The sequence below is a fragment of the Vidua chalybeata genome, chromosome 4 (genome assembly GCF_026979565.1).
Source record: "Vidua chalybeata isolate OUT-0048 chromosome 4, bVidCha1 merged haplotype, whole genome shotgun sequence".
NCBI lineage: Eukaryota > Metazoa > Chordata > Aves > Passeriformes > Viduidae > Vidua > Vidua chalybeata.
This window is the reverse complement of record NC_071533.1, coordinates 5,346,618-5,364,922: the sequence shown is the minus strand read 5'-3', so window position 1 is coordinate 5,364,922 and position 18,305 is coordinate 5,346,618. Positions and strand designations below refer to the sequence as shown.

The 18,305-nt window shown below is 41.0% G+C and overlaps 1 protein-coding gene across 1 annotated transcript; it reads left to right on the top strand.

Annotated features, from left to right (window-relative positions):
* Positions 1 to 1,083: 1,083 nt before the first annotated feature.
* Positions 1,084 to 3,114, top strand: PRPF31 (pre-mRNA processing factor 31). Its single transcript, XM_053940495.1, is given in 5 exon segments — positions 1,084 to 1,095; positions 1,299 to 1,731; positions 1,734 to 1,863; positions 1,865 to 2,435; positions 2,438 to 3,114. Coding segments are annotated over 5 exon segments (1,326 nt in total). The 3' UTR covers positions 2,618 to 3,114.
* The last annotated feature ends 15,191 nt before the right edge of the window (positions 3,115 to 18,305 follow it).

Genomic DNA, 18,305 nt, shown 5'->3' with positions numbered 1-18,305 from the left:
TTTTAGAGAGAACCCCCAGAGAACTGCACAGGTAGAGCATTTTAGAGGGTGCATGGGAACATTTACACCAGTGCTCCTTTTGATAGGTGTTTCCTAGTAGCCAGTTCCCATATTGAAGGAAATAATCCTTGCACTCCCTGGGTTTAGGACAGGACATGAGGACACACAAACAGATCAGGGTTTTTTTCGTCCCTTCACCAAGATATCAAGTGGCAGCAAAAATGGCACAAAATGTTCTGCCCCATAAAAATCTCAGATGTTAATGAAACCATAACAATTGCCAGGGAGCCAGCTTTCCTGTGTTCTGGGAAAGCAAACACAGATTTGATGTGCCAGGGGTCTCATATTCCACCAAAAACAAACAGCTTCATGGGTTAAAGTCAGCAGAAGACAGATGTGCTGCCTTTTCCATCAGCTACCCATATCCTGTGCCAAGTCTGCTTGAGAGCACGGTGAGAACTAACTGGAAGTCAGCTGAGGCAGCCTATGAATCTCTTGCATAGCACAGGTTTGGAAACATTCATCCTTCCCTCAACAGCTGCCTTCAGAAGGTCTTCAAGGAATAATTTGGAATACAGAGGCGATTGGACAATGAAACCCTCAGATCATGGCTATAAATACTGCCTTTCCCCACTGCTGTTTTAGTTAAGGGCCAATCATGCCACCCTCACGCATATTATTTAATCCACTCACATTAACTACTCAGAAAATGTGTTATTAATGAATTAACTTTCCAGAAGCTCATTTAGCTCCTAATTCCACTGGCTTTCAGTAAGATGCCCAGCTGTCCTACATCTCAGAGCCTGTATCTCAAATGGACAGAACCAAGTGTCTCCCAGATCTCTCCTGGGAAAGTTTCTGCACCTGATGCCTTTTTCAACCTAGAAATGAAACAACACACATTTTCAAGGTAATATTAGTATAGGAGGTAATATAGAAGCTGGTCTTCATTGGAAGCCTCCAGAGGCAGTTATGGGCAAATTTCCACAAAAGTCCCCCCCTCACAATGGTGCACACAGTTTTACAAGTTTAGTAAATTAGCATAATTGTCAAAAAAAACATCAATTGGGAGCACAAGGGGTGATGCAGTCAGAAGTGAGAGGAAAGCTAATGTCTTTACAAACAATTTGATGGGTGAAAGTGTGGGTGTTTATGTCTTCAAAATGGGTTTTAACTAACTAATGGGTCTCTACTAACTTCGGGCAGCAGGTTTATTGCAGGGGCCGGACAGCTTGGCTCCTGAAACAGTCAAGGGTCTACACAAGCCTGAACTTCTGAACTTTGGGGTAAAATAACAGGTTCAAGGAGGAAACGTGGTAGGCAGTACCTTCCTAGTGTCACTGAAACTGCGGGAAAATCAAAAGCCCTCCAACAATATTTTTAGTGTTAGAGAAACAAGGCATTACTTTCTCTGGCCAGAATGTGAAATCATTTCATCCACACATAGCCCAGACAAATATTCCAAATGGCTCCCGGAGATGGAGTCACTGATGCCCAACACCCTGGATTACAGCTGATCTGTCAAGGAATTGGGGAATTCCCTGGGTAAATGCAAGAAAAAGAACATGCAGCAGATCTTGACTAACGCCACCATCACAGTGGTCAGCGTGGTGGCCTCCACCACCCAGAGGCAGCAGCTCCCGGAGGAGGAGCTGGGCAGGATTGAGGACGCGTGTGACACGGTGCTGGCACTGAGCGGGGCCAAGCTGCGCATCTATGAGTACGTGGAGTCCACGTGTCCTTCATCGCCCCCAGCCTCTCCCTCACCCTCGAGGCCTCCACAGCTGTCGAGATCACGGGGGTGGCAGAGGGCCTGACCCCGCTGTCCAAGCTGCCAGCCTGCAACATCCTCCTGCTGGGGGGGCCCAGCATTCTCTGGCTTCTCCTCCTCCAACTCCGTCCTGCCCCACACCGGCTTCACCCACCGCAGCGACATCGTCCGGCCCCGATTTGAGGAGGAAAGCGATGTGGCAGCCAGAGGGGACAGATTCCACGAGAGCCGAGACGGGAAGGCGGGCTACGAGCTGAAGGAGGAGATCGAGTGCAAGTTCAGCAAGTGGCGGAGCCTGGGCCCTGTGAAGCCGCTGCCAGCGCCACTGGACGGGCTGAGGGAGAAGAGGAAGGGCTGGCGGTACTGGAAGATGAAGGAACGCTTGGGGCTGACGGAGATCCGCAAACAGGCCAACAGGATGAGCTCTGGGGAGATGGAGGAGGGCCTCGGGTTCAGCCTGGGCCACCTGGGCAAGGCCAGCGGTGGCCGCACGCACCAGATCCAGGTCAAGGCCACCAAGGCCTGGATCAGGAAAACCCTGCAGAGGCAGAGTGTCATCCACAGGGGCAAATCCACAATCCAGGCCCGCAGCTCAGGCATGGCCTCGAGCATAGCCTTCACCTCCTTGCAGGAGCTGGAGATCATGAACCTACAGGCAAGCCAAGGAAGAAAGTGGCTGAGGCCAGCGAGAAATATTTCTCCAGCATGGCTGAGTTTCTCAAGGTCAAGGGGAACAACAGTGGGGTCTCCATTCCCCCGACCCCACTGGGATCCCCAATTCTCACCCTGCGACCCCTAAATTCCCAAGGATTCTGCCCCAGTGTCACTTTCCTAAACTTTTTATAAATATTGGAATTTGTGGTTGGAGCGTCTTGGGGGGGGTGTCAGGGGGTCCTGGAAGGATTTTGGATGGTCCTGGAGGGATTTTGGGGGATAGATCTGGGGAGTCCTGGGGAAAAAAATAAATTAAAAAAATACATAGACCACAGAGTTGCAAATATATGTGTAAAGAACGCAGAGAATATATAAAACAAAAAAGGCAAAAATCAATGGGCATCACATCCACATGGTACTTTGATATTTAAGAAGTTACCATGGTAACACCTGCACTGCGGCCCAGAATGAAGCAGGCCTTGCTACAAGTCCTCTGCTAGAACTCCTGGAACCTGACTTTTTATTCCTTACAGTACATCAGGGCTAAAATATCAGCCCAAAAAGCAGACAAACCCCTGGCTACTGAGTAGTACATTTAATGAGCAAATAGCTGTATGCGGAACTGTTGATTTTCCTGGGCATTCAATTGACTGAATCTTATGCAATAAACTTCAAACAACAGAAACTGATTAAGAGCTGGGCCTGGATTAAGTTGTGTTTGTGAATTTTACAGCCTCAAAATCAATCTAGAACTACAGATGCCAAACTCATATATTAGTACAGCTTCCTAAAATGAGAAATATGTTCCTGGGAGAGTACATCATATAAAGCAGTACAAAGGTGTCATTTCTCAAGTTGTTTTTTTTTTTTTTCCCTTAGTATCTCAAAAAAATATATATTTAGTCTCCTTTTAATCCTAAGAGTCCTCTCCATCCCCTTGAAATCCATCACCCATGGCACCATGAATTCTGGAGCACCTGCATGTGTTTGGTTTGTTAACACAAGCCCTGTTTATTTTCTGTCACTCAAAGCAGGCAGCTGCTCACACGCTGCACCAGTGAGCCCTGGCTCACTGTGTCCTTAACTCTCCTACTTTAATCCCAAAAGAGGGCTGATGTGCAAGATACTAACCTTATCTTCTAAAGGAAGGTGTGGAAATACAAACATCTTCCATAACAGCAGCTTGGGAAGAATTACTTGACAGAAGGAGCAAATTCCTGTCTGCTTTGTTGTATCACTTCAGGCAAGCTCTGGTTATTTTGCCCACAAAAAGTTGAAAGACCTCCTCTGACATCTTCACCTGTGCCTGGTACAAGCTGCTAAACAAGCCTTCACAACATGAAAAGGCTTCTCAATCATTACTGACCCAAAAGACTGTAATATCAGACCTAAAAACGCCTGCAAAGTTTTCTTTCCACCGTAGCATTATTCCATGTTCTACCTAATGGTGCAATATAATGGTAAATACCAACTCTGCAATCATGGATTAAGAAAAACAAAGAGGCATTTATCAATTTTCTCAGTGTCTTTTTTTAAATAATCAGCTCAAAAGACACCTTATCTTCTGTATCAAAAACAATAGGTAAACGAGAAAGCTAAAAGAATAATTCATTTCAGCCAATGCCAGAAACCTCTGTATCCATCACAAAATTCAAATATCATTCTAGCAAAAGACCAGTAAAACAGGAGTTATGCTATAGAGACACATACCTTTATACCCCATTAAGTACAACTGGCATTGTTGCATTTAGTGAAAAAAAAAAAACGTAATGGTTCTGCTTACTGGGGAATTTTGTAATTCTAAATTTCATTTGAACCATTCTTCCAGCTCCTTCAACTGCCAGTCCTTGTTGGTTTTGTTATGCAGGCCCTAGGAATACAAAGACCAGCTGCAACAGCTGAGATCCAGTTTCACTTTATGCCTTATCTTATGGAGCTACAAACACTTGATGTCGACCTTCAGAAAGTTAATCCAGATCACACCCCCTTTGAAACACAGCATGATACTTTCTGCAGTTCACTTTTGTGGGGAGCTTCTGCACAAGTCCAGGCCTTCATCAGCTGGCATGTTTCCTCCCAACATCTGTGGCACTGGAAACATCAGGCCAGATAGCTTGAAGACTATTAGTAACAGAATGAGGTAGCTGTAACAAACAAAACAGCAGTAAATATGCTCAGCTGGTTCCAAGTTTCTCCTCTTAGCCCTGCCTAACTTGCATTTTATTCCACCTCTTTCATGCCATAAAGTCAGCTTCCTTGCATGCACACTTTCTGTTTATAATTTGGGGTCAATGCAGAAGTTATTCACAATTAGGAAATAAATTTTTCTGAAGATATTAACTCCTGTTTATTTCAAAATAAAATTCTACATGTCCTGAATTCCTCTTAAAAATGTTTATAAATCATTACACAAGGGTTTTTTATTTAAATCATGATAACTTGGCTGTGTACATATACCTCTCCCACTGTTTATAGCAAGGTTTGTGACAACTTTCTGCTGCTTTCCTAAGAAAAGTAAAGCTCATTTGTTTCCCAAAAAAGCTGTCTACTGCCTTTAAAAACTGAAGAGCATCATGCTTTCTCTTGCATGCTCCCAAATACTCAGCTTTAACATAGCAATTTAATACCAAAGGCAACAAGCTTAAAAATAACATTTTGAAGACAGAGAGAGATTCTGAAGGGCCCACAATGGAGCAAATCCAGAGAAGGGCAATGGACCTGGGAAAAGATCTAGAGCACAGTCCTGGTAGGAGAAGCTCAGCATGCTGGGGTTGTTTACCCTGGAGAAGAGGAGGCTCAGGGGACACCTTATCACCCTCTACAACTGCCTGAAAGGAGGTTGTAGAAAGGTGGGGGTTGGTTCCTTCTCCAAGACAACCAGCAACAGGATGAGAGGAAATGGTCTGAAGCTGGGCCAGGGGAGGGTCAGGTTGGACATCAGGAAGAATTTTTTCACTGAAAGGGTGATTGGGCATTGGAATGGGCTGCCCAGGGAGCAATGGTGTGTTCTGAGAAACAACTGAATATGGCACTCACTGCTGTGGTTTAGTCAGTGGGGTGGTTTTTGGTCAAAGGTTGTGCTTGACCCTGGAGGTCTTTTCCTGCCTTAAGAATTCTATGAAGTCACAACATGAACTAAGAGAAACAGATAATTGTGTGTCAGTGCTGCCAGAACAGCTTTAACTGAACCCTGCTATGGTCAGATGCTGTTTATATTAGTTACAATTAACATTATATTAATTAAAAGTTCTCTGCCAAAGCAGAGCTCGTAGCAAGAGGCATTGATGCAGAAATGGACAGCCCCGTGCTGTGTTCTAAGTGCCAAGCTAAAAATCAAATTCAACCCTCAACACTAACATTCTTACAAACAGCTTGGTCCCTTAACAGAAAGCATATTCAATTAATTATTTACACTTCCTTATTGCATTATTTTACCAAATCTGTTAAAAATACAAACCCTTAACCTCCACCCCACTTCACTCAGAGAAGCATTAGAGATATACAAGTGTCAATTTGTCCTTCTTCAGTTATTTAAAAACAACACAAAGACCCCTGGCTCACACTCAGCATCACATGCAGTAAGCACACAATTGCAAACTCTTAAAAGCATTAATTTCTCTGCCTGTACTGTTCTCAAACCCTATCAGAACAGAAGGAAAACTATCTATAGGATATGGGAACATCACTGTTGTGCTCGTCCAGTAATAGTGGCACATAGCAGATGACAAAGTGGCTTCTATTTTGAGGTTAATGGAATTCCAATGTATTTTAAATTCAACACCACAGCAAACTTGTGTATACTTGATGCTTCTGTAAACTAAACTAAACTAAGGCTCCTCAACTCATCCTCTTCAGGACAAAAATCATTGTTACAACACACCATCTCCTGCTAGCACTCAAAAAGAAACAATTTAAAGTATCTCTAATACCTACACGTATTGCGAGTGAAGCAAAAGACCCATCTCTAGTTTTAAACTCTGGAGTTAAAGCCTAGCAATAGATCAAGTTAAGCAAGCTGCAAGCCAGTATTAAAGGAATTTTAAGTCCATGAGGGGAATTGTCAGGTAAAAAAAGGCATCAACTCCACAGAAAGCTTTGCTGGTATGATTTTAGTTGAGGTTGCCATTTAAAAGTCATGCACATAAAAAGCCACTTGTATCAAATCAAGTGTTGCACCTGCTTTTGTGCACATCTTTTAACAGGACTGTCAGTTAAAAAGATACTGAAAACATGCAAGTTTAAAACTGAAGACCAGTTAAATGTGTCATGAATCAGGCTGTGGCAAATCACAACAGTGCTTAATAGGCTTTTTCATGCAGGTACAGAATCTTACCAAATCAGACTATTTTTACAGGTAAAACTATAAAGCCTAGAATTCCTCAACACATTTTATAGCTCAGAACAAGAAATTAATTATGAGTTTCTACAAAAAAGGACAGCATTTCTGAGTCCTTTTTTTTTCTTGCACTGCTGAACAAAAAACTTTTAACTGTAGCAAAATGATGAGCTTTCAACCTCACATAGATGCTTACAGAGGGAATGGTTAGAGCCTGCTCCAAACAGCAGAAGACTGAGCTGGAAGAGACCTCTGGAGATAATCTGGTCCAATGCCCCTATTTAATATAGGTCATCTACAACAGACTGTCTGGGACCAGGCTCATGTGGGATTTGAATAGCCCAAGAATGGAGATTTCACAGTCTTTTTGAGAAATCTCTGATCCTTCTTGGCCACTTTCACAGGAGAAAGATTTGTTACCTGTTGCCTTTTGCCCTTTCACTGGTGTAAGGCAAAGCAATTTAGCTCTGTCACCTTTAGTGCTTGTAAATGATGACATTTTCTTTTACTCAGAAGACATCCCATAAAGCCCAAGCTGAATTACCTAAATGAAAACCAGTTACTCTTAAATTCAAAGTCAAGCTTGGTAAGCAAGCTTGTAGATTAAAACCCATCTGAATAAAAGAGATGATTCAACCTCTGAAAGTCTCAGTTCCCACAGTCTTTGTACAGGAGAGTGAGCAGCACTTCCAGCCTCTTTTCAAGACCTGCACAATTGACTCAGTTGATACAAAGATAAAGGGATGTACAATTGCTAGAAGCAGGCACAGGTTGAGCAGGAGGCATGAAAACAGCCTGAAGCTCCAAAATTCTGATTTAGCCTTGAAACAAACACAAGCTTAGTGAATTCACAGGGAAGAACAATCTGCCTCACAGGCTAACCAGGCAACACAGAAATGGGTTTTCCCCCCAAACTTTCTTGTACTATAAACTTGAAGAGTCTTTAGTTAGACACACTAACAAAACTAACCACTACTCTGATCTGGAGACAGGATAAACTTAAGATGGCTGTGCTCAATTAGTAGCTTCTCTACTCTACTGCTAAATCCAAATCCTTCCCTCAAAAAAATACAGTGGAAGCTTTTAAAAAAAATATTAAAATGGGCATATTCCAACAGTTTAAGCCACGCTCATATTCAGCAAGTACAATTATTTTACCATACCACTAAAAAAAAAATTTAAAGAAAAGATAAAGGAATTAATACAGAGAAGAACAAGATAAGAAGCCTTGTTTGTCTAATGAAATGGCAAGAGTAAAAACTCACACACTTACCAGATGCTACCTGCAGCTAAGTTCACACGGAATCCTGCACTTTGAGCATTTAAAACTAGACTCAATAAGCTCAAGAACACATTGACTAATGCTAATCTCTACTCTGGCAAAGGGAAGGACATGATAGGATGAAAGGATTAGATCTAAACTCCATTAAAGCACCTAATTATGTTAGTGTTTTCCTCCAGATGTTATGACAGTGTAGGACAGGTAGCTACCTAAATAAGCTTAAGCTTGATGTTCTAAGCAACTTCTAACAAACTTCCTTCTTTCTGCCCTGTTGAGCTGAGTAGTTTTTGCTTCCCTCTAAGATAATTAGTGATCCCTACTGGAGAGAACATTTCTTTGTCTATTTTCACATTTTCAAAGAAAACATTACTCCCTTAATCATACCCTTTAATACTTTTCATACTTCTTTAATTTGGTACCTGTAATACCAAAATTGGTTATTTATTTCAGAAAATCTAGGAATTTAACAGCACATTTGCTTGAATACAGAGCAAATACAGCCTACAGGACCTACCTGCATTAAAAGTTCTGCCTTTACCCTGAATCTGACTTGGAAATAATGAACATTTCCATAAATCTCAGAGCAGCAGCCAGCCAGCCAGCAAGGACTCAGGAAACAAGTCAATGAAAGCCAATTATGTAACTAAGACAAAAGGATGAATTGAACTCAGGTACTTGTGAAACTCATTACTGGAGGTTTTGCCTTTGCTGCAGTACAGCTTGAAGATTAAAAGTTTAAAAGCCAAGCTATTTTTTTTTTGATAGCATGTTTATTTTCCTTCTTCCCTACCCTGTGTCTCCACTTTAAAGCAAGTAAGACCAGCTTTCATTTGTGAGCAGCTGGGTGGAACCATTGAACTGAGACCACGTGCCCACTGGGATTTTAAGTGACTTTCAGTCAGTCCAGACACCTTGTAACACAGAGCCCTTGGTCCTCACTCTTAGATGGTTCATATATGACTTTCTGGAGTTAACAGAGCCATCAAAAGTATCAGTGTGAAGGAAAAGTCAGGGCCAAAAAATGTAGCTGGACAGAAACATGAGTTCCATTTCAAGAATGATTAAAGGAGAAGTTGGTGCCTGCTATCTGCTGAACTGCCAAGTCTCAGACTTCAGTGCCCCTGAAATACAGGATATGAAATCCAGATTGAGTCTGATAGTCTGGACCCTCAGCCCAACACCAAAACAGCGTGCCAGAGAGCAAGGCGAGAATAATCGCATGCACTTGACTGAAATGCAATTTACCCTTAACATTTCTGCTAAAAATGTTCAAATATTATTAATATTATTTCAAAATTGATAGAAAACCACCTTCCTTAGGCTAGACTCTCATTTAAATAGTGAATTTTTATTTTTTTTTTTACTAACTCATGCTATTTATGCTAATAACCATTACAAGCACAAACTATTAAAGTGACAAACTCTTTCAGACTAAATCAGAGTCTGCACACTTCAGAGGATGTCTGCATTCACTTGTCAGTGCCCTGGACTCCAAAACAGACAACTGAAGCAATTACCATATTGCTGATAATCTTGCAAGCCTTTTTTTTTTCCCCTCCTGTTGTCCACTTCCATCAGGAAAATTATATTCCACTTTTAGGTGCAAAAAAATGTTTCGAACTTCTAATTTGCTAAAGCTTTAGCTGTAGAATTGACTTCATCAGCTTAATATCCAGGGCTCTGGTGTTCTGGTGTAGCAGAAAGCTTCATTTTCTGACTCCCACACTCATTGCACAGAAGGAGCCACAAGGCTTCTGAAGCAGTCTCTCATTTTGCCCCGAGGGCAACCCCAAGCTCTGTTCTCTGCTGTGAGAAATATTGACTGTCACATACACAGAACCTCAGGGATCTGGCTTCCCTTACAGTTCTGTGCCAAGCTCTCACCCACAGCAATATGAGTTTAGCAGGCTGTTGGTGGGGCTGGCTGGCTCAGGCTCCTCCAAGTTCCCTGGGGTGTGACACTGACACCTCCCCTTGTGGCTGCTGGAGAGACTGCTTTCCCTCCAAAAGTCCTTCTGTAATCTCCCAGGCCTGATCTACCCAAGCAGCAAGGGGAGCCCATGGAGAGGCAGTTTTTCCATCTCCAGTCCTGCTTCTGCCTGGAGACACTTTGATTTTCTGCTTGGACTTGCTGTACTGTACACCCTAAATGCCTCCTTCTCCTGCAGGCTGGAGTAGCTGGAAGACAAAAATACTGTGGTCCCCATTCTTCACATTCACTTCCAACCCCAAAACATTTGCTACTGCTTGCTGTCCAGACATCATCCCCAAGGCAGTTCCCAGCCCTCCTATTTTTTCTGATCCTTGTTCTACTGTCTTAAATTTCCTTGTTATTTCTCCCCAGAAATCTCCCCTTTGATCTACTTTTGATCAAGCAGGAAAAAAAAAAAATGGTGGGAAAACCAGATGCATTGAAAAACTGCATTTATCACAGAAATGTTCCATGAAAGTGTAGTAATTTAAAACATGGAGAGCATCTCAGCTAGAACTGTCATGAGACAGTTTTGTGGCACCAACACACACATTCTGTTTCTAGTGAACTTTTATAAATACAACTACTGCACCCTCTCTCTTCTTTTTAGAGGAGAAATTCAAAGGGATTGCCAGCACATGCTCACTCCAACCTTGTTCAGAGCAGGAGACAAAAGTCTTTTGTTCAGATTCAGAAGGCATTTATTGCTCCCCTATGATGACAAAAACTTATTAGAGTCAGGCTAAATGGAAAGGTTTTCTTGGTATTAGCAATAGACAGTTTTATACATCCATATGAATTTGTGCTATTAAAAGCAATTATAGAATTTCCATGGTAAGTATACCTTAAGGAGACTCATCATTCCCAAAAAAAGAAACTTCCATTACCAGCAAAACTTGAAACTAAACTTGTTTATGTTGCATTTTAGTGTACCACACTCCCTTCTGTTTTTGCAGTCTTCCCTTATGTTATATGACCTTATTTTATTTTGTCATCAATTTATCTTCTTTGTTTTTCACTTTACATCTCGCAGCATCAGATCATAAGCATAATTTCTGGTGAGAAGCTGCATTACATTTTAATTGAAAACTTAAAAAAAAATTATTTAAAACCAAGATATTTCTTTTATGACAATGACATGACATGAGCTATAATCTACAAGGTCTTCCCCAGCCTAAGTGATTCTATGATACTCAGGAACTAGCCTTAAAAAAAAAAAAAAAAAAAAAATCACAGCTTTTACTCATTGGTCTTAAGAAACCCACACCTCTATTGTCCACACTGCAGCTCTCCTATGAATAAACCCAGTATTTCACTTCAAGGGCTGTCCATCCCAAAGTTTCTCCTGTGATTAATTTAATTTGCTTTTCAAGAGGAGCAGAGCAGCTGAAGGTTTCTTTTCACAATATTCACCGAGCAAAACAAGATCTTGTTCTTACAGTAACACTCCTTGTGGCCCTAATGACAACGTGCCAGCCTTTCCCTTATCATAACCCCTATTTCTCAGAGGTTAATAACTGATGTATCACTCTGCAGCTACACAGAACAATCCACAAAGTCTCCACCAGGGGGAAGGCCCACAGGATACAGCTGGGTCTTTTCCAATTAAAATTAATTTCTTCAAGCAAACAAGTCCACTAAAATTACAATGTTAAGATAATTTTCAAAACATCAAGGAGAATAAAATTGTCACTTAATAAATTCATAACATGCTGTACTGAGTAAAACTGCGTTTTTAGCTGTAGGTATGCTCCAAATTCATTTTTGTCTTTGAGCCGTTTGGAGCAGGGTTTTTTTACCTGTTTTCAAACTATGAAGAGAAAGGCTTCCATCCTCACAAAAATTCCACACTTGAACTTTATGACACTCTGGTATTTCAACAGTCCTGACAGTCCAAACCAGTCAAATATTGCAGTTAATATGCAAAAATTTCAATTTAAAAGGTTTATTGAAATTCTAAAAGAATTTCAAACTCTTAATCTGAAAATATTCACTGGATTATAATGCCTTCTTACCAGTCCAAATACTAGAACAGAAGGTCATAACCAGCTCCATTTACTTCCAGTACTTACAGAAGATTTGCTACAGCTAGGGACACTCATGCACTCTTTAAAATAAATTTAAAGATATTTCACATGCTGTTTTCTAGAACTAAATCTTTCACCTCTCAATCTACATCCTTTGCTCTTCTGTGTGACCCAAAGCTACTGATCACTTTCTGACAGGAGTATTGAATAAATATTAACATGTGGTAAAAAACCTCCCAGTGAGAATTTAAAGCTGTGTTAGATGAATGTTTTGTGCAAAGCAAATGTCCAGGTCTGATACCTTAGCACAAAGGTCCCTCCAATTCCACATGTCTACCTGAACACATGCTTTTAGAGGATGGACAAAGATTTATACTGGGGAAGTCTGAGCTCTCACATAAATGTCAGACACACAACAATTGCACTTCCCCTGAAAACAGCTCAGTTGTGATTCTGCACTTATAACACCTGACTGATATGATAACCCATTTTTAATGTAGGTGAAAGATTTAAGAGAGACCCTCTGGCCAAGTTGGGGCTTTAAGGACATTCTAGATGTCATGGAGTTCTGCTTCTTGGGATTTCCTCCTGCTGATAGGGGCATTGCACCAACACTAAGGAGATTAAAGTGTAGCTAAATACCCACCACACTAAATCCACGCTTTTCTTCTACTTCATGCATTTGTAAAAACCTAAGAACTGATTATCAGCAAAACAGAACAGTCCTCCTCCCACCAACCTGCCTACTCCAAGAAATGTGTAATTGCAGGATTATGCTTGATCTCTCACTGCCATTCATGAAAGGCACACATGAAAACTCTCAGAGCTCAACAGGACTTGCAGCCTCTCACTGGGCATCTTTCATGTAACTTGAAAGCTCTGTGAAAAACTTCATGTAACTTCATGTACTTCAGCTGTTCATGTAACTTCAGCTGTGTGAAAAACAAGAAGGCATTAAACACTTGCCTTGCTATGTGAACTAGACAATAGCTGCATTTTTCATCAATGAAATAATCTATAATTTAACTATGAAGTCAGCTGTGTTTACTGTAAAAAGCACAGTTAATAACTTGCATCTTTCTAGCTACGACATCAACGTCAATGTCTGAAACTCCACTGCTTCCCTGGGCAGCCTGTTCCAATGCCTGACCACCCTTTCAGCAAAGACATTTTTCCCAATATCCAACCTAAACCCCCTCTGGTGCAGCTTGAGGCCGCTTCCTCTCATCCTGTCACTTGCTTCCTGTGAGAAATGACTGACTCCCTCCTTGCTACAGCTTCCCTTCAGGGAGTTGTAGGCTAACGTTAAAGTTTCTCCTCAAAGCTCAGTTCTGGTTAACCAGAGAAATTGAATTTTAAGAATGGTATGGAAATTATTGAATTCCAACTGAACAGGCTCAGAACCAGTGAAAAAGTAAACAATAAAAACTCAAGTATTTAGGAAGCATAGATATTGAAAATACTTTTTTCAGGTATCTGCTTGTCTTCTTCAATTTGTAAAGTGATGGAAGGAAAGAAAAGCTGTAGATGAGAAAAAACACAGAATATTCTCTCTCAGCAACAAGATGTGAAAGAAAAGGATGAGCTCATCTCTAACAGCACCAGATTTTTCCATCCAGCATGTGCCACTTGGGCACATCACATGTCAGATAAGATTACAGCAGTGCTACACAGCAGAGCACACATTTGCACATGCCTTCTTCACTTGTCACAAATGAGTCATCCACTGCAAACCACAACCAAAGAACTGATTCTTTTCACCTCGAAGAGGCAAAGTGTGTTCCTTCCAAAGAACAAAAGTGTAAGAAGGATTTTCAGCTGATGGAATTGTTGCAAGGTTAGTCAGCATGTCCACAGTTATCTGTGCTTCACTACTATGCAGTAGCATCTTATGTATCAGTGTAAGGAAATTCTGATTAATTAAAATACCCCAAGTAACTGCTTATTCAATTGTAAAATTGAAATTAGGACACAGCTTAGCAGACTGCTCATCAACACCAGAAATAGCAATGCCAAGGAAATATGGACACAGAATAATATCTTTATTATCTCTTGCTTAGCTACCAGTAAACTACCTGTTTATCATACACATTTATTATTTGATTGTACCTTCCAAAAGGAGGTTAATACCAACATTGAACATACAAAATACATGCTCACTGTAAGCAAAACAGCCACAGGACTCTTCCCAAGGGGCCACAATGTCCTCATCTAGCTCTGTGGTGTGAAATTTTCTTCCGCTGCTCCATTGCCATCAAGCCTGTCTGCCCACCCCATGGCACAAAGGTCCTGCCACAGCATGATTTTGAACTGCAGCTCTGAGGTTTCCAATTGGGATGCATTGGCCTTTTGTATTTACTGCAAAATCTGTTTTCCTTCCAAGAAGAAATTGCATGACTCCAAGTTTGGGATCTGCCACTGTACGTCACATTTCTTTAAACCTTTGCTAGCTTTCTCTTAATTGGGAAGTTAGAGAAATCTCTGGAAAATTCAGTGAGAAGCAACAGATGAGAAGGAACTTGTCTTTCTATATTCTTTAGCAGAAAAAAAAAACAACAAAACAAACTTATTTGAGCTTATTACTGGCACAGTACTAAGAGGCATTTTTGCATAGTTTCCAAAACTCACACATCTTGGGGAACTTGGCATGACTCCTTTTAAAACAAGCCTTGCTTTCCAGTCACCTTTGACAGAGATGGGGTTCACTGCACCCTCACACTTCAGTGGAGGTGTAGGAGCAAGCTGAGACTGGGGAAAACCTGGCCACAGCAAGTTTACAGAGGAAGCAGTTTAAAGAACATGATCTATAGACCATAAAGTGTAGGAAGCACCTTAAGATCATGCCTCGTCAGAGGCTTGCTCCAAAGCAAGTAAACTCCATCAAGATCAATAAGCCTTTGAAGTGGATTCCAGACAATTCATACAGGAAAAAAAAAAAATATGTATATATATATATATATATATTAAGTCCTTTCAAGGGAAGAATAGCAAACCAGGACAAAGAGGGAGAGGCTGCAGATGAGTGCAGCCAGAGGTAACATAAAAGGCTGCACTCAAGATACAGAAGTCTACTGAAGCATCTCAAAGTGCCATTGCTCCAAATATTGTAGAAACCATTCTTTTTGTTCTTCTACTCTTTTATTATTTCTTGAATCAAATCCAGGAGCTCCCTGAGCAGATCTCTGATTTCAGAACTGCTACACTCAGATGAATAATAGATACCAACTCTGAAAGGAAATAATTTGAAAATTCAAGTTTGCTTTAGCACTACAGCAAAGCCTTTATTGTCCATTGTCTCCACAAGTGAATGCAGCCTGCTGCACAGAAAAAATGTGTATTCTCATGTTTTCAGGAGACAGCTTCTCCTCAGGATGAAACAGAATTAGTGGTAACCTTTACTGTGCACTGGCCAGAACCTTAACTTGAGCACAGATCTGAATATTTCCACAGAAGACACTTTCAAGTGAGGATTGTGACAACAACAGTTGTGGGACTGAAGAAAAAAAAAATTCTTTTTCTTGCTCCTATTTATGCCATGTTCTCCCCCACAGATGTGGAAGTGTTGTGGTTTCACCCAAGCTGGCAACTAAGTACAACACAGCTGCTCATTCACTCCTCTAGCATTCCCAGAGGGGTTGGAAGCCCTCTCCTCCTCCTCCCAGCATGGGCTGGACCAGGGCAGAAAGGATTGGAGAAGGCAGGCAGTGGCTCTCCCTTTTTTCCAGGTAGCAGAACTGAGACAGACCTGGCCCACAACTTTCTTTAGGTGATGTGGCTGGGCAGTAGCAGAGCTGGCACTGTCACCAGACCACACAATCTTAGAGAAATGCTTCATATGTATCAACTACCTGAGAAGGGTCCTTTCCTGATCATGCTGAAAGGAAAAACTTTAGGTTTGAAGCACTATTTCCATGCAAAATAATATCTCCTAAGCTATTGAGAGTGTGCCAAACTAGCTTACATCTCTGGAGCCCTGTCCCATGCACAATTATGCCAACTGCAAAACTGACACACACAGAGCATTGCTGTGAACACACAAGACACTTTTTTTTTTTGCTACTCTTCCTGTTGGATATAATCATGCCTCATAGAGGTCTTGTTCCAAGCTGATTAAACTCCTTTATGAACAGTGCAGCCCTTGAAGTGTATCCCTGACAACACCTAGTGAGAAAATGACTGTTCTTCCAAGCAGAAGGAATAGCTGAACAGGACAAAAGCAAACTTACATAAGTTGTACAGTTGATCTTTCCAAAAGAACTTTCTAAAATACTAAACCCTGCAACACAGAACCGAGTGAATAACAAAAGTCAAAGTTGGTTTAACTGCAAGGTCATTTTCTACTTTGAAAGATTTTCCCTTATCAGGATCAGTATCACAAGACAAAGCCTCTGAGGAAAAAACCCTGGGCAAATATCCTAAGGTGTCAACATTTTTGCCTGCCTGCATTCCCAAGACCTCTCAAGGAATGATTTATATTAACAGAACAATACAAACTTGTCCTAGCAGGAACATGAACTCTGTGACTGTTCCCTTCTAAAATATACTCTTTCTTGTCTGTTCTCTTTGCAAACACCTTGAATTGCCAAAATCATCTGACTCACCTGCCCCCAGCAGTGAGCAAGCCATAAGATCTTCTCATGAATAACACTCTTTCCTTTCCCTTCTGACTCTAGTTCAGCTGAGGTACTAGCACAGGATCCATGGATCCTGCAGGAGAAATCATGCAGATCCTTGAGGAGTGCCCATTATATGAACACTTTAGCATTCCTTTCATCCACCACTAAATGTGCAGGAATGAGATCTTTATGGTCCCTTCCAACCCAAATCATTCTATGAAAGCATATGAAAACACATTTGCTGTTCCTCAACTGCTTTTCAAAACAAGGCAATAATATAGTAGCTTTCCAACTCTCCCCTTGCAGAGATGAAAATTTATTAGATCACCTGACCATTCCAGTGGAAGCAGATATATCATTCTGATGGAAAATCCATGTATTCACACCTACCCTTACAGACATTTAAACCTCAAGAAATTACCTTGTGTTCTAGGAGAGGAAAGGGGAGCACAAATATTTGTTTGGGTGCCTTGTTGGGAAAGGGAAGGGGAAAACACTGATCAGCATTTCCTAGAATCAGTAGTATGGACATTAAAGCCATGGTAAATTATAATCCATGGCTTACAGTTGAAGTTGCATCAGAACTGCAGATGATAGTACAGACTGGTGCATCTTTTTGGTATACTATAGCATCCCACAGAAAATCACCACTAGAAAGGCTGCTCAGAGCTTTCATTTGAATGTGGGAAGCCACAATTGTGTTTCAGGCATCTCAGTCAAGCAGAACAAAAAAGTTTAAAAAAAAAGAATTTGAAGCACAGACTCTAGTCATGACCCTGTTAGACATCAAATGTTTTTGATTTAATTTAACCAGGAACTAAGAACTTTCTCTGCTTACCACATTTTATGAACTTGACTGACTGCAGAGGAGATATTTTAAGTCTCTACTGCTAAGTTATTTGTGAAAGCATTTGTAATTTAGCACATGAGCATACAGGAGGTAAAACTAAGCTATTAGTGATCAATAATATGTATTTATTCTGAACTTTCTGGGTTTTGTTGTTTTGGTTTTTAATCTATTGTGAAAAAAAAAACATTTTATAGAACATTTATTCCCTTTCAAATGAAATTTGTGACTTATACTACAACCATTTTGGTTCTGTCCTGGAACTCTTTCCAGACTTAAAAACGCCAACTATGTGGGCTAAGCTTTTGATTAAAGACCAAACTGTTATCCTCTCTTGTAAAAACCTTTATCAACATTGTCCTGTTTACCAATTTTAATATATATCTATATCATTAAGAATATTGACAGGAATAGTCACATACAGTTAGACACAAGAAAAAGCCTATGGAGATGAGCCTGACACCTGCCTGTTGAACATCAGCTGATCTTGGACCACGTGTCCTTGCACTTGCCTTCTTTCCAGTGTGATTGGAAGCAGCTTCTACTGCAACTTGGACAATTTCCTGAGATAATCAGGAGACTGAGAGAATGACTTGCCCAGCTTTTGAAGGGGCTAAAAGACCAGAGATGATTTGCCCTTGGCCACAGGCAAAGGCATCACAGCAAGATGTGCCTGTAAATAAGGTGCCATTAATTTACTTGTTTCATGTCACTGAGTTATTGAGGCACTGGATGCTGCTAAATCAATAATAATCAATAGCAGCAGATGCATGAACAGCACTTTTTTTTTTGCTCTTTCA